Source organism: Hibiscus syriacus, unplaced genomic scaffold, assembly GCF_006381635.1.
Source record: "Hibiscus syriacus cultivar Baekdansim isolate YM2019G1 unplaced genomic scaffold, ASM638163v2 tig00110020_pilon, whole genome shotgun sequence".
In the NCBI taxonomy this organism is placed as follows: Eukaryota; Viridiplantae; Streptophyta; class Magnoliopsida; order Malvales; family Malvaceae; genus Hibiscus; species Hibiscus syriacus.
Genome location: NW_024062568.1, coordinates 663,979 through 681,273, shown reverse-complemented (window position 1 = coordinate 681,273; position 17,295 = coordinate 663,979). Strand labels below are relative to the sequence as shown.

General features: G+C 38.7%; 1 protein-coding gene across 1 annotated transcript; it reads left to right on the top strand.

The window, feature by feature from the left end:
- The first annotated feature begins 13,965 nt into the window (after positions 1-13,965).
- On the top strand, positions 13,966-15,913 carry LOC120213103 (pentatricopeptide repeat-containing protein At3g06430, chloroplastic-like). Its single transcript, XM_039211250.1, has 2 exons — positions 13,966-14,378; positions 14,469-15,913. The coding sequence occupies exons 1-2, from the start codon at positions 14,031-14,033 to the stop codon at positions 15,579-15,581; spliced, it is 1,461 nt and encodes a 486-aa protein (XP_039067181.1). The 5' UTR covers positions 13,966-14,030; the 3' UTR covers positions 15,582-15,913.
- Positions 15,914-17,295: the final 1,382 nt, after the last annotated feature.

The following is a 17,295-nucleotide window of genomic DNA, read 5'->3' as shown; positions in this document are numbered from 1 at the left end:
TTAATATTTAACAAAAGTGAATCAATAGTATTTAAATAATTATATGATATGATTAATAAATTAAAAAATAGTGGTCAAAATAAAATTCTCTTATAATTAAGTAGTTATATATATAAGAGAAAATAACCTCAGTGACCAAAAATCCCATATAATATACGATTTTAACCAACTTTTTCCGGATTTGCCAAAATGACCAACAAAATCGCAATGCGATCGCTAATTCGCAACGCGATCTCCATTATCGCAAATTCGCGTTGCATTTTCGCAATGCGATAGTTGAAAATCGCGTTGCGATGGTCTACAGTATCGTTGCGATTTTCCCAATTCGCAATGCGAATAAGTAAATCGCAACGCGAATTGGGAAAATCGCAATGCGATACTGACTATCGCAATGCGATAATAAAAAAGCGCAACGAGATACTTACTTTCGCAACGCGATACTGACTTTCGCAATGCGATTTACATAGCGCCATTCGTATTAACGCGTATTTTTTTTTCAAATTCCAAACACATATTTTTTCTTAATAAATCGGAAAATGAACCGTCCACAGTAATTGCAACTCATAACCTCAAACCCAAAAACACAACACTCAGTCCCATCTCCATCTCTCACTCTCTACGGCGAAATCCGTCCCCATCTCCGAAGATTTCCGTCCCCATCGCCGGTGAAATCCCTCACAACCATTCACAGTCAAAAATCCCTCACAATCATTCAGAAATGGAAAATCAACCTCCGAGGGTTAGTTTTTTTTTATTTTTATTTTGAAAATTTTGCATTATTTTAGGTTTTTCATATTGAGATTGATGATAAGTTTACTGGTAATTTCAATAATAGATTAACCATTTCACTTAGATTTCTTATTAAATTCATTCGATTGCTGCCAATACTGCTAAACTGTTTAGCCTGTGAAGTTAGTATTTGTCTTTGCTTTGTCTTTTGGTTGAAGTAATGCAGAAGAAGAATAGTTTCGAGAATGAAAATCGCAACGCGGAAATAACTATCGCAACGAGATAATCGCAACGCGAAACCAAAATCGCATTGCGATTTTCATTTCGCGTTGCGATTGTCTGGTCGCGATAGTCATTTCGCGTTGCGATTCTCTCGTTGCGATAGTCATTTCCGCGTTGCGATTCTCATTATCTCGTTGCGATTTTCATTTCAACCAAAAGACAAAAACAGTGTTGTAAATTTTAGTTTCAAGAATAAACTACTATTTATGTTTATTGTTTTGTTTTTGGTATATCTTGACAGTGTAATTTTTGGTATATCTAACTTGGTATGTTTATTGTTTTTTTGTAGAAATTTTTTTCGGCTTCATTGACATTAAAGAATAAAGTTAGCCTAGCCACTACAATTGCTTCGAAGCTTTCACCTGCACAAAGAAAATTGTTTGAAGAAACCTACTTCGGGCCATGGCTGAGAGTACAGCATCCGGGTAGAGATGCTAGTTTGACCCATTTGTGGCTTCAGACCATGACTAGCGATCTACCCGACAGTATACAACGTGGTGAGGAAGAGATATGGTTTCATTTTCCACCGGCGTATACTTGTTTTGGGCGGAAGGAGTTCTGCTTAATCACTGGTCTACGATTCGGACACGATGATGTAGGCCGGTACACTCGTCATATCACCCGCCCATCATGGTTATCCAGGGTTTTTCCTGATGAGTCAATAGAGAAGCCGAACTTACACGTCGACGACATGAAGAAATTGTTTAATAAGAAAGATGGTTTTACTCGGATGAATGACGTCGATGTTGTCCGAGTATGCCTTCTACTACTTTTGTATGCCGGCTTTCTAGGCAGAGAAGCCAGACAACCTATTCCTCAGGAGCTAATATTATTGGTAGAGGACCTAAATGCATGGAATCTGTTTCCGTGGGGTTCGTATATATGGAAAGCTACCTGGACTAAGTAATCGTCTGCCTTTGATGACCGCAAAAGTTTGCGGGGCGATGGGTCGAAATACACTTTGTCAGGCTTTGTTTGGGCCTTTAAGGTAAGAATTTCTATATAATGTTTTCAAAATTATAATTAATTATTTAACAATTACTAATGTTTGTTATTATATTGTTTGTAGATTTGGATATTCGAGGCTTTCCCCAGCATGCGGACATATGCATTAAAATCCTCAGATGATATTCCTAGGGCTATTTCCTGGAAGAGGAAACGTATGTTGGATTGGGAAGACTTAATACCATATGTGACAATAAATAATGTAAGTTAACACAAATACTATCATATATAAACAAGTTATTAATAGTAGACGTTTAACTTTGTTTAGTTTTTATATTTTTAGGAGGCCAACACTCCATTAATGAGACTGACACCCACGGAGGCTGAGCTTGCCACTGATTGGTGGCAAGCTAGTCAGCGTTTTTTTGATGGCACGAATGATGAGCAGCCTCCACTTCCTCCACTTCGAGAGCCATCACCTCACCCAGAGCCATCACCTGATCGACCCGACTATACACCTCTACAACGAGAGCCATCACCTATCCCGTCACATCATCGAGTCTTTTCTCCACCATCACCTCATGATAGGCGACCGACAAAGATGCCACGACTTCTATCTCCCTGTTCTCCACCTCCACGGGATGAGTCAAGGGAGTTACGTGATGAGGTCAATGCCTTGCGTGAGGAGATCGGTACTCTACGCGATAACGATGGTGCATGGCGTGTGGAGGTGTCTACTTTACGTGGTGAGGTTGCCGCTCTACGTGAGATGGTAGATCGTTGCAGAATGAGGTTCATACTCTACGCAACGAGGTAAGTTTAAGATTTTCCATATTTAACATGATGATAAATTTACTCGTAATTTCACTTAAATTAACTATTTCACTTAGATTGCTTAGTAAATTTATTCGGTTGCTGCCAAAACTGCTAAACTTTTTACTTTAACACTGTGAAGTTAGTATTTGTCTTTGTTTTGTCTTTTGGTTGAAAGTTTGAAATATATTTATCTTTATTTTCACTGTTTAAATATCATGTCTGTTTATTTACTGATATTTGTATTTTTATTTAGCGGACCGATAAGGTGGATGCTTTACGTCGGGTTTTTCTTGCACGACAGAGTTCACGCATCAGACGGCGTGCACGTGCTATTAAGTCTCCGTATACCCCAATAGTGCGAAGACACCGCAAGAAGAAGCCCGACTCGCCTATCATCCCTCAAGAGTCCACTCCTATCGTTGAAGAGGCCCCTATCATTCCTCGAGAGTCCCCTCCCACCGTTCAAGAGGCCACTGTCATCGTTGAAGAGGTCCCTCTCACCATTCAAGAGCCCGATTCACATGGCGTCATATGTAGGATTCTTGAGAAACCCTCTGACGTGTCGGACATGATGGATTCAAGTTGGCTCTCGTATGAGTTACCGGCCAGTACCATACCGGTATCTGAAGAGGAGAGGAAACAACTACCGGACACAATTCTGGATAACACCCTTTGGGCTAAGACCGCAGTTGATTTTTATCTACATGAGCGAAGCCAGGGGTGTTTCACTGACATATGCAAGCTCAATGATGATATCTATTTGTTGCTTGATCGGTCTTGGTGGGGCGTATTATTAGGGGTCGAAGACAATGGCTATTTCGATGGAGGGGTAAGTCTAATATTTTTCTTATATTTTCATTTGATTAATTTGTTTAAAAATTAATGTAATTCACTAATATATGTATTTTTTTTGTAAAACAACATATCGATGCGTGGGTGTCACGTCTACTAATAATTAGGAAACTTAAGGAAAATAAAAGAAATACACGGTATACAATAATGCCGACGACTTTTAACGCAGTTCACTTGAAGAATCAACGAGATGAATCATTTGCGTTGGGCAATGGACAAGCTAAACTTTATCCTGCATGGTGGGAGGTCGATAAGGTTAGTGTTTATTTTAGATTGAGTTTAAAGGTATTCATAAATAAGTGCGCAAATGAATGAATTATTACTTATGATTGCAGGTGTTTATCCCTGTTTTGGAACGTAACCATTGGCTTCTCGTCGAGCTTCAGATCCCATCCCTTAAGGCAATAGTATATGACAGCATGATAAATTACATATCATTGGCTGATTTAAGAGATATTATTAAGGGATGGAGCTCTTATTTGGCTAAATACTTGGATGCGATAAATTATTGGACTCGTTCTGGAAACAAGAAGCCAAAGAAGCTCAATATTACAGTTAGCAGAGACGAGACCGCACCACAACAAACGAAAGGACCCAGAGGGGATTGTGGTCCTCTCGTATGCTTGGCGTTGGACCGTTTGATCACAGGAAGTATAAAGTATCTACCTCCCACCGATATAGATAGAGCTGCAGTAGGCTTGTGGTTTCGACATTATATGGCTAGATCGATATATACGAGACGCTGCCTACCTGCATCCGCGTTATAAAAATGTCCATAAACAATTGCTATGTTTATAGGCTTGTGGTTTGAAAATGTTTGGTTAAGTACCTAGAATTCAATAATTTGCTGTTTGTAGGTTTTAGATGTGTAGAAAGTGTTATTTGAGCAAATGTTTGGTTTATGCAGGTTAATCTCAGAAGTGAGCTGCGTGAAAATGATGTATGGCTGCAAAAGTTGATTCAATAGTAGAAGTGTTATTTTCTCTAATAATTATTGCTATTTTTTGATTGTTTAATTGATTTGTAAAAGGTGATTTGTAAAAGTTGATTTGTTTAATTGATGTTAACATAATTCTTATTTGTGCTTGTTTAATTGATTGAAATGTATTGGTTGATTTTGTTGATTTCAATCTGCATTATGTTGAAGGCAAAAAGTACTATCGCAATGCGAAATGAAAATCGCAACGCGAAATTAAATTCGCGTTGCGATTTTCATTTCGCATTGCGATTCCCTCGTTGCGATTTTCATTTCGCATTGCGATTCTCTCGTTGCGATTTTCATTTCGCATTGCGATAGTAATTTCCGCGTTGCGATGGACATTAAGATGATTGCCTATTAAGTGATAACAACTGGAACAGATCATAGCAATTTTAAAACTCAAGTTACTAATACATGCCTAACTGAAAATGTTAAAAGTTCACACATAAAATCTACATAATACAACGTTTGCATTTAAAAATCACCTAAGTTAACAGTCCCAAAAGGTGAAGCCAGTTGTGATTGGGATTTTAAAGATGATTGCGATTTTGATTGCCTTTTTCTTGACACCATATGAGCTTTGGATTTTGATGATGATCCATATTTTGGTAGAGGAAAAGATGATTGTGATGGCACTGGTGATCCACATGTCAACCTTGTATGGCCACTTTCCTTGCACCGACTACATGTCGATCTCTTCTTCTCTTCACCCTTAGACGGTATACGATCGTGACTTTTTGGTCGGCCAGGTAGCCTTCTGTCCATGGTTGGTGGCAAAACTGTTTGTAAGTCATCTGGTATGTCCCACTCAGAAGGATGTAAAATAGGGTAGACAATCTCGGCATAAATCTGTCGATATACTTCTGTAGTGTAGCAATCCATAGCGTATGTGCTTGAATCATCTTGGTTTAGATGAAGAGCAACTTTTATAACATGGCCACATGGATAACCAGATGTTTGCCATTTCATACAACTACACGTCCTTGCATTTAGATCGACAAGCCCATTTAAGTTATTATCCAGTACTTCAAACAAAGTGTTTGAACATGGTTCAACTCTCCATGACGTTGACTTCACAACACGTTTTGTTATCTTTTTTTCAGTCCATGGTGTAACACGATGTTCCAATGTTCCTGTAAATTTAAATAAATAATACTTAGTAAAATATATGATAAGTTACGAATTCAAAGAAATAATACCTGCATGGTTTCTTTTCTTGTAGTACCACTGTTGAATAGAGGCTCGAAAAAACTCCATTAACATAGTAATGGGTAATTTCCGGGAATGACGACTTAGAGCGTTGATTGATTCTGCACTATTAGACGTCATGAAACCATATCTTGCTCCAAGTTGATGTACTCTTGACCATCTTTCAAACCCGACATCTTCTAGTGTTTGAGCACACTGAGGCAAAACACGTCTTAAACAGTTTATATGCTTATTGAAATCCACTTCCCGATAAGCCTTTACAGCCTTCCAGTATGTCCATTTGTGCTTTTTTATACCAGCAGACCTTGATTTTAGATTTCTATACAAATGAACACCACAAAGTCCATGAAAAGCATCTGGGAAACACCTTCTAACAGCGTTGTCAATTGAGTTTGCCCTATCGGATATGATTGTCAGATTGCTAATAGGACCTATGCAATCCCTAAGATGCCCCATAAACCATATCCATGAATCAGAGGTTTCAGATTTGCCAACCCCGTAAGCTATTGGCAATATCCCATTGTTAGCATCCATGGCTACTGCTAATAAGTTTACTCCAAGGTATCGACCTTTCAAATGTGCTACGTCAACTATAATAACTGGGCGCATGCAAGTAATAAACGAACGAATCTACAAAATAATATACACAAGAAATATAATCATTTAAATTTTAAATGCATGTAACTAACAGAAATGAGTCAACATAATTATATTGATTTACTAACCGCAACACCAATGGCGATAAACAGCAACTCAAAGCGTCCATCTCTATCTGTTTTGATATGAGTTACCGACCCAGGATTTTTCAGCTTTAAATTGTGACAATAAGCCGGCAGTTGGGCAAACGATGCTTCTGGCGACCCCCTCAACAATTCCAAGGCATAACATTTGGCTCTCCAAGCTTGAGAATATGATATACTAATCTTGAACCGAGCATTCATGTCAGTCATAATTTCATGTCCCCGATATACCCTGCCATTCAAAAACATTAACTCAGCCAGAAAACCACCCAACACCTTTTGTTTGCCTGTCTATGGTGAGGAAAAACTTGGGTTCTTGAACATGTATGTTTATCAATAAAGGTCCTAACTTGAAACATTGCGCAATCTTTTATCCTCTTTGCAATCATACGCCACGTACAGTTTTTGTCAATCGTACACCTTGTTTCGAAACGATCTTTGCTTGATTTGTTAACTTTTAGTTGATAGCCATCTTCCACACATTTCGTATACAAAGCTATCTTCAAGTCTTCCTTTGTATCAAAACAATCATCTTTCTTGATACGAATAACTTTTGTGTAACAATCAACTGCTTTCTTTGCCAACTCTTCTTCCGGTAACTGAAGTAATTCTGGCATATTCCAGTTATACTCCCGTGGCATTTTCTTTTCTTCGGGGACTTTTTCTTCTTCTTTTTCTTCTTCAGGATTATATGAATTACAGAATGGATGTTCAACATGTTCATTCACAGTCGTAACTTCCTCCTCATTATCATCAACAACATCTTCCTCGGCAACGGGTGTTTCATCATCAAAATTCGGGTATTGACCAATATCAAAATCATTACACGCAGGGTCTGTTTCTTCTTCTGAAACATCATCAAAATCCGTGTATTGACCAATATCAAAGTCCGGGTATTGACCAAGATCAAATTTCGAATACTGACTAGTACTCACAATTTTTCTCTTGGCTCATCATCGTCTAATTGGTCAATACGAAAACCAGAATTTGGTGCTGAAAGTTGATTTGGATTTGGATTAGAGAAAGGCTGTGGGTTTTTTGACCCACTTAGTTGATTACTACCCGCTACTGACCCAACAATACTACTTCTAGGTTCAACAACATACAATGTAACATCATCACTTGAAACATTAATGTAAGCAATGAATCGTTCAACATCTTCATTGTCGGTTAACAAATAAACTTTACCATTTCTCTGATAAGATAGCCTAAATCCACTTAGGGGCTCTAAATTCAATTTCTTTGAAACACGTAACATTAGGGTTTCATAAGTTAACTTCTTTAATGACAGTTTTAGTTGAAGATTCATGGGTAAAGGCATATATTGTAAAACACCATGAACATTCTCCCATGACCCTCCAAAACACAAATATATCCAAACATGATCAACATTAGATGATTTCATGGTTGTAACTAAACAAACGAGATGCGAAACTAAGACCTGTTGCCGGATGGGGAAGGATGTCGTTGGATATTGGAACGAATGTCGCCGGAGAGAGTGATAGATGGAGATGGCATGAGTTGCGATTTAGGGATTTAGGTTATGAGTTGTTGCTGCTGCGTATATATATACACTCAAAATTTGGCTTGCGAAACTAAAACCTGTTGCGAACTTTGAAACTCGCATTGCGATTTTGTATTATCTCGTTGCGAAAGTCAGAATTGCGTTGCGAAAGGCAATCATTTGACCATCGCAATGCGAAATGCAAATCGCAACGATAGAATCGCAATGCGAAATGAAAAAGGCAACGAGGATTAACATGCATAAACTTTTAACAATTATTATTGAATTCTAGGTACTTAACCAAACATTTTCAAACCAAAAGGAGTATATGTGTTAACAAAACTTGCATTATGTGTGCACTTTTAACATTTTCAGTTAGGCATGTATTAGTAACTTGAGTTTGAACATTGCTATGATCTGTTCAGTTGTCATCACTTATTAGACATTCATTTGACTATCGCAACGCGAAAATGGCTATTGCAACGCGAAAATGGCTATCGCAACGCTAAAATGGTTATCGCAACGAGAAAATCGCAATGCGAAATGAAAATCGCATTGCGATTTTCATTTCGCATTACGATTTTCTCGTTGCGATAGCCATTTCGCGTTGCGATAGTCTGTTTTGCCTTCAACATAAAGCAGATTGAAAATCAACAAATCAACAATTACATTTCAACACAAATTATGTACACATCAATTAAACAAATCAAGATTTACAAATCATCTTTTACAAATCAATTAAACAATCAAAAAATAATAATAATTCTTATTTCTTCATCAATTATTGAATCAATGAATCAACAACTTTGTGACCCCGTACATCCATTTCACGCAGCTCACTTAAGGATTAACCTGCAGAAACCAAACATTTGCTCAAACAAGACTTCCTACACATCTAAAACCTACAAACAACAAATTATTGAATTCTAGGTACTTAACCAAACATTTTCAAACCAAAAGGAGTATATATGTTAACAAAACTTGCATTTGACTTACCAATTAACAATGGACACTTTCATAACGCGGATGCAGGTAGGCAGCGTCTCGAATATATTGCTCTAGCCATATAATGCCGAAACCACAAGCCTACTGCAGCTCTATCTCTATCGGTGGGAGGTAAAAACTCTGTGCTTCCCGTCGTCAAACGCGCCAAGCAAAGGCATACGAGAGGACCACAATCCCCTCTGGCTCCCGGCGATTGCTGTGGCACGGTCTCGTCTCTGACAACTGTGACATTGAACTTCTTTGGCTTCTTGTGTCCAGAATGACTCCAATACTTAATCCCATCCAAGAATTTAGCCAAATGAGAGCTCCATCCCTTGAAAATATCTCTCAAATCAGACAGTGATATGTAATTGATCATGCTGTCATACACTATTATCTTCAGGGATGGGAGCTGAAGTTGGACGAGAAGCCAGTGACGATGTTCCAAAACAGGGATAAACACCTGCGATCATAAGTAATAATTCATTTATTTGCGCACTTATTTATTAACACCTTTAAAAAATTTAAAAAATTAACACTAACCTTATCGACCTCCCACCATGCAGGATAAAGTTTAGCTTGTCCATTGCCCAACAAAAATGATTCATCTCGTTGATTCTTCAAGTGAACTGCGTGAAAAGCCGTCGGCATTATTGTATATAGCGATTTTTTTTTATTTTTCCTAAGCTTCCTTATTATTAGTAGACGTGACACCCACGCATCGATATGCTGTTTTACAAAAAAATACATATATCAGTGAATTACATTAATTTTTAAACAAATTAATCAAAATCATATATAAGATAAATATAATCTTACCTCCCCATCCAAATAGCCACTGTCTTCAACCCCTAATAGCACACCCCACCAAGACCGATCAAGCAACAAAAACATTTCATCGTTGAGTTTGCTGATGTCAGTGTAACACCCTTGGCTCCGCTCATGTAGATAAAAATCAACTGCGGTCTTAGCCCAAAGGGTATTATCCACAATTGTTTCCGGTAGTTGTCTCCTCTCCACTTCAGATACCGGAAGGGTACTAGCCGGTAACTCATACGAGAGCCAACTCTCATCCATCATGTCCGGAACCGGTGGGGGTTTCTCAATACTTCGATATATTACCCCATGTGAATCGAGCTCTGGAATGGTGGGAGGGACCTCTTCAACGATGACAGTGGCCTCTTGAACGGTGGGGGGAATCTTGAGGGAGAATAGGGGCCTCTTGAACGATTGGAGGGGACTCTTGAGGGATGACCGGTGAGTCGGGCTTCTTCTTGCGGAGTCTTCGCACCATTGGGGTGAACGGAGACGTAATAGCACGTCCACGCCGTCTGATGCGTGAACTCCGTCGTGCAAGGAAAACCCGACGTAAAGCATCCACCTTATCGGGTCGCTAAAAAAAATTAATACATAAATCAGTAAATAAACAGACATGATATTAAACAAAGACACATATGTTTCAAACTAGCATTGTATTCACCCAAATCATTATTCTATCATAGTTCACAAAATGCTCAGATAACATTCCAGAAGTAAGCACTTATATAAATATTTAAAAGGACAACATATATAAACATTCCAGAAGAAGAATAGTTTACTTTCGCAACACGAAACTTAAAATCGCAACGCGGAAATGGCTATCGCAATGCGAAATGAAAATCGCAACGACAAAATCGCAACGCGAAATGAAATCGCAACGACAAAATCGCAACGCGAAACACAAATCGCATTGCGATTTTCATTTCGCGTTGCGCTTTTGTCGTTGCGATTTCATTTCGCATTGCGATTTTGTCGTTGCGATTTTCATTTCGCATTGCGATAGCCATTTCCGCATTGCGATAGTCATTTTCGTGTTGCGAAAGTAAACTATTCTTCTTCTGCAAATTGAAACTTGAATGGATTGCATTACTTCAACCAAAAGACAAAAACAAAACCAAAAACAAATACTAACAAAAACAGATTGGCAGCAACCGAATGAATTACGAGTATGAAAAATCTTAAACTTACCTCGTTGCGTAGAGTATGAACCTCATTCTGCAACGATGCTACCATCTCACGTAGAGCGGCTACCTCACCGCGTAATGTAGACACCTCAACACGCCATGCACCATCGTCTTTGCGTAAAGTACCGACCTCCTTACGCAAGGCATTGACCTCATCACGTAACTCCCCTAACTCATCCCGTTGAGGTGGAGGTGGAGAACAGGGAGATAAACGTCGTGGCATCTTTGCCGGTCGCCTATCTTGCGGTGATGGTGGAGAAGAGGCTCGATGATGTGACATAATAGGTGATGGCTGTCGTTGTGGAGGTGTATAGCCGGGTCGATCAGATGATGGCTCTGGGTGAGGTGATAGCTCTGGGCGAGGTGATGGCTCCCGAAGTGGAGGCTTCTCATCAACCGTTCCATCAAAAAAACGCTTACTAGCTTGCCACCAATCAGTGGCAAGCTCAGCTTCCGTGGGTGTCAGCCTCTGTAGAGGAGTGTTGGCCTCCTAACAATATAAAAGCTCAAACAAAGTTAAATGTGTACTAGTAATAACTTGTTTATAAACATATGGTAGTATTTATGTTAACTTACATTATTTATTGTCGTATACCGTAGTAAATCTTCCCATTGCAAGGTTCGTTTCCTCTTCCAGGAAATAGCCCTGGGAATATTATTTGAAGTTTTTATTGCATATGTCTTCATGGCGGGAAAGGCCTCAAATATCCAAATCTACAAACAATATAATAACAAACATTAGTAATTGTTAAATAATTACTTATAATTTTGGAAACATTATATAAAAATTCTTACCTTAAAGGCCCAAATAAAGCCTGTCAAAGTGTATTTGGAACCATCGCCATGCAAACTTTTTCGATCATCCAAGGCAGACGATAACTTATTCCATGTAGCTTTCCATAAATACGAGCCCCACGGAAACAGGTTCCACGTATTTAGGTCTTCTACCAATTTGATTAGATCATTTGGAATAGGTTGTCTGGCCTCTCTGCCTAAAAAGCCGGCATGCAAAAGAATTAGAAGGCATACTCGGACAACGTCGACGTCATCCATCCGAGTAAAACCATCTTTATTATTCAAAAATCTTGTCAGGTCTTCTACGTGTAGACTCGGCCTCTCCAGCTCAGGAAAAAACCCGGGATAGCCATGATGGGCGGGTAATGTGTCTAGTGTACCGACCTACATCATCGTGTCCGAAGCGTAGACCGGTGATTAAGCAAAACTCCTCCCGCCCAAAACACGTATACGCCGGTGGAAAATCAAACCATATCTCTTCATCACGACGTTGTATAGTCTCTGGTAGATCTCTAGTCATGGTTTGAAGAAACAGGTGTGTCAACATCGCATCTCCACCGGGATGTTGTACTTTCAGCCATGGCCCAAAGCATGTATCCTCAAACATTTTTCTTTGTGCAGGTGAAAGCTTCGACGCAATTGTTTTGGCCAGGCTGACTTTATTTCTCAAGGTCAATTGAGCCGAATAAAAGTTCTACAAAAACAATAAACATACTAAATTAGATATACCAAAAACTACACTGTGAAGATATACCAAAAACAATAATAAACATAAATAGTAGTAGTTTATTCTTCAAACTTAAATATGCAACACTGTGAATTTCGTATTTGTCTTTGTTTTTTGGTTGAAGTAATGCAATTCATTCAAGTTTCAATTTGCAGAAGAAGAATAGTTTCTGAAAATGAAAATCGCAACACGAAAATGACTATCGCAACGAGAGAATCGCAACGCGAAACTAAAATCGCGTTGCGATTTGCATTTCGCGTTGCGATTCTTGGTTGATTTAATAAGCAATCTAAGTGAAATGGTTAATCTATTATTGAAATTACCAGTAAACTTATCATCAATTTCAATATGAAAAACCTAATAATAATGCAAAAATTTCAAAAAGAAAATAATTAAAAAAACTAACCCTCGTTGGTTGATTTGGTTGATTTTCCATTTCTGATTGTGAGGGTGGCTCTGAGAGATTTAGATAGACGGATTTCGCCGGAGATGGGGACGGATTTCGTCGGAGATGGGTGAGAGAGTGAGAGATGGAGATGGGACTGAGTTGTGATTTTAGGTTTTAGGTTATGAGTTGCGATTACGGGATATACTGTGGACAGTTAAGTGTTCCAATATATTTATATTCATGTTTGGAATTTAAAAATAAAATACTTGGCCAGGATACTAATGGCGCTTTGAAAATCGCATTGCGATTATGTATTATCGCGTTGCGAAAGTCAGTATCGCGTTGCGAAAGTAAGTATCTCGTTGCGATTTTTTATTATCGCATTGCGATAGTCAGTATCGCATTGCGATTTTCCCAATTCGCGTTGCGATTTACTTATTCGCATTGCTATTTTCCCAATTCGCGTTGCGATTTACTTATTCGCATTGCGAATTGGGAAAATCGCAACGATACTGTAGACCATCGCAACGCGATTTTCAACTATCACATTGCGAAAATGCAACGCGAATTTGCGATAATGGAGATCGCGTTGCGAATTAGCGATCGCATTGCGATTTTGTTGGTCATTTTGGCAAATCTGGAAAAAGTTGGTTAAAATCGTATATTATATGAGATTTTTGGTCACTGAGGTTATTTTCTCTATATATAATATACCTTTAATTTTATCAAGTCCAACGTTATATTAGGTTTTAAATATTATTGATTTTATCAAATCTGACGTCGTCGTCGATTGAATTTTTATTGTATTAGACATACTAAATTAAAGTGCATATATATAAATGTTGATCATTTTAAGTTCAAACTAAATTTCTTAATTTTTATGGTGAAATTTCAAATGAACTAAGACTACAGGGACTGAGGGAGACATTAGGCCATAAAGTTGAGATACTGGAATCTCTAATATTTATCCTGTTCTTTTACTAGATATCAGCAATTGAGAAGATTATTTTGGCAGATTCAAGCTGAACTGCTGCTTGCTGGTTGATTTGGTGTTGAAAAGATCCACACTTTAGTCTCATGGCATCATCGTCAGTGTCCCTTTCCTTCTCTTCTTCTCTGGTCTCCTCTGCTCTTCCACGTCCAGAAACCATCTCCAAGGCCAAACCCCATCTCCCAAACTCCATCATTGTTTCATCAGCACTCGCCGGCGGTGCTGTTTCAGATAAGAAGAAGCAAAAATTCTGGAAAGAAGGAGAATACCCAGGCTTATCACGCCATTCTATTCCCGGGTCTTCGAGGAACCCACCCCTCAAGAACCTGAAGAAGAAACTCGACCGCAAGAACAACGCCAAGGCCTGGGTCTCCACCGTCACCGAGACCTTGTCCGAATGCATCCTCAAGAAGCAGTGGCTTCAAGCTCTCGAGGTATCTCTCTCTCTCTCTCTACTTCTCGTCTTTCTCCTTCGATTTCTCGTTATCTTTTAGCGTTTTAAGGTAGCCGGTTTTGTCGTTCAGGTGTTTGAGATGCTTAGAGAACAACCCTTTTATCAACCGAAAGAAGGCACCTATATGAAACTTCTTGTCCTTTTAGGGAAATCCGGGCAACCCTACCGTGCACGCCAGTTGTTTGATGAAATGATTGAAGAAGGATGTGAACCGACTCCCGAGCTTTACACTGCGTTGCTCGCGGCTTATTGTCGGAACGATCTTGTTGACGAGGCATTCTCAACGCTTGATCGAATGAAAACGCTTCCTACTTGCCAGCCTGATGTGTTCACTTACAGTACCTTGATTAAGGCGTGTGTCGATGCCTCCCGATTCGACTTGGTCGAGTCTCTGTATGGGGAAATGGATGAGCGGTTGATTATGCCAAATACGGTTACTCAGAACATAGTGTTAAGTGGATATGGTAAGGCTGGGAAATTTGATCAGATGGAGAAAGTGTTATCTGGCATGTTGGAGAGCTCGGCATGCAAGCCTGATGTATGGACAATGAACATTATCCTCAGTGTGTTTGGTAACAAGGGGCAGATTGATATGATGGAGAGATGGTACGAGAAATTCCGGAATTTCGGAATTGAGCCGGAAACACGCTCTTTCAATATCTTGATCGGTGCTTACGGGAAGAAAAGAATGTACGATAAAATGTCATCCGTGATGGAATACATGCGTAAGCTTCAATTTCCATGGACAACCTCTACTTACAACAATGTCATCGAGGCATTTGCGGATGCTGGGGATGCGAAACACATGGAGTACACATTCGACCAAATGCGTGGTGAAGGGATGAAAGCAGACACCAAGACCTTTTGCTGCCTAATCAATGGATATGCCAATGCTGGTCTCTTTCATAAAGTTATTAGCACTGTTCGGTTGGCTGCCAAGTTTGAGATACCCGAAAATACCTCATTCTACAATGCCGTAATATCTGCGTGCGCGAAGGCAGAAGATTTGATGGAAATGGAGAGAGTTTTTAATCGAATGAAAGATAAGCAATGCCAACCGAACGAGTTAACCTTCTCCATTTTAATGGATGCATATAGAAAGGAAGATATGAACGACAAGATCTTTGATTTGGAGCTACTAAAACAGGAGTTGCTTAATAATGGTTGCCTACAACCTCAGTAGAACACTTTGATGGAACCAATAGCGGTGCTGCTGTATTTTGTCCATGACCGAGTCAGAGAAGCGTAACTGATCCTTTTATGCGATCGCAATCTTTATGAATTCAGTCACTGATCGATCAGCCGCTGCATTTGCTTTCCAGAATGGATGGTTTGATTACTGCCTCCCCTATTTGTTTTCTGCGACTGAAATCATTTGGGTTCATTGATGTTTAGATGGAAGCTTGCAGGTATCTTTATTTTTTGTACAAAGTTATCATAAATAGTGGTAACTATGGACTTTAGGAGATGGTTTAAGTTGCTTAAAATATGTCAGCTTGAATTTGTGGAATCTCAGAGATGTAATTTTCTTACTTTCATTTACTACCATGTGCTGTGGGTGTCTTTTCTGATCATGATCCAAGAATGTACAATGCCATAACTATGGAGTGTTGAAGCCATCTATGTTTCACGGGTACGCCAACCCGATGCTGTTTCAAGTACCTAATATGTCTATGAGATGGGTACGGACGGGGACATCCCATTTTGAAGGGGTACAATTAGAATTATTTGGATATGTCGGAGGGATTTTCAAAGATGTATCAGAGACGATATTTGATCTTCACGTGCGTACCTATAGTTATTTTTTATATTTAACTTAAAAAATGATTTTGAATAAGAAATTGAAGTTGGTTTCGAAACTTAGAATATTAGCTGATTTACGACAAATTTCAGGATAAGATATATGCATTTATGGGTTGAGATATCTTTTTAGGTATGAATCGTCTTTTAGTTACCTTTTTAGTGTATCTTAAAATGCCTCAATCCGATGTCGAGAATTCAAGATATGCTCATTTTAGTAAAAATTGTGCACGCAGAAAATAAAATATATGTTTAATATGTGATTTTATAATAATTACAAATTTTAAAAGTTATTTATATTTATTGTATGCTTGTTGTATCTGTATCAGATAATTTTGGAAATTATCGTTTCACCTTCCTGTATCTGCCCTCGTATTTGTGTCCGTATCAGTGCAAAATAGAAAGCCATAGTGATTTTTGCAAGTGACAGCGGCTGCCGACGATTACAAAGTCGGACTGGATTGATGGGTAGGTTTAACTGATTCAACCTCATGTTGGGTTTTCTCAACAACGATGCCAAAGCAATGAAACCAAACCAACCTAATAAATAAATGTAATGTAATCAGGGATTTGTTTTCTTGCCGAAGACTTCATTCCTCCTCTTCCAACCGCACACTTATGTCCTTGTTCCTCCACCCTTACGATGTCTGTCCTAACAAACAAATACAAGACAAAGTACCCTCTCAATGCATGCCACCTTGTTCTGTGCTTCCACCCTTACTCGTTTGTTTCTACTTTTTTAAAGTTTTATTAACCATATGTCATTCATGGCTATTGCATATTTGATTTCCCACGTAATTTGAGACAATACTCAATTATAATGGTAGAGTTACGAGTAGTTAATGATATATTATAGCATGTATGAAGATTAGACTATAAGAAAGTTGAACTGGAAATGATAATGCAGATATTTACAGTTTTCTCACATGCAAGTCTAACATACTCCTATCTCATCATAGAATTTTTTCATGTGCTTTTTCGACAAAAATTAGGAGGTGAAACCGAGATATGTCAGACTGAAATAGAATAAGGTAGCGGATGTCTAGCAGTTGAAAAGTATGGGGACTTAATTGTGTTTGATTTTCTCTAACTTTAGC

What these genes read in the sequence shown, in the direction of transcription:
- LOC120213103 (XM_039211250.1), top strand. Translation starts at nt 14,031, where the DNA reads ATGGCATCATCGTCAGTGTCCCTTTCCTTCTCTTCTTCTCTGGTCTCC. An exon ending in AGTGGCTTCAAGCTCTCGAG is followed by an intron (nt 14,379 to 14,468) that starts GTATCTCTCTCT and finishes TTTGTCGTTCAG; the next exon opens with GTGTTTGAGATGCTTAGAGA.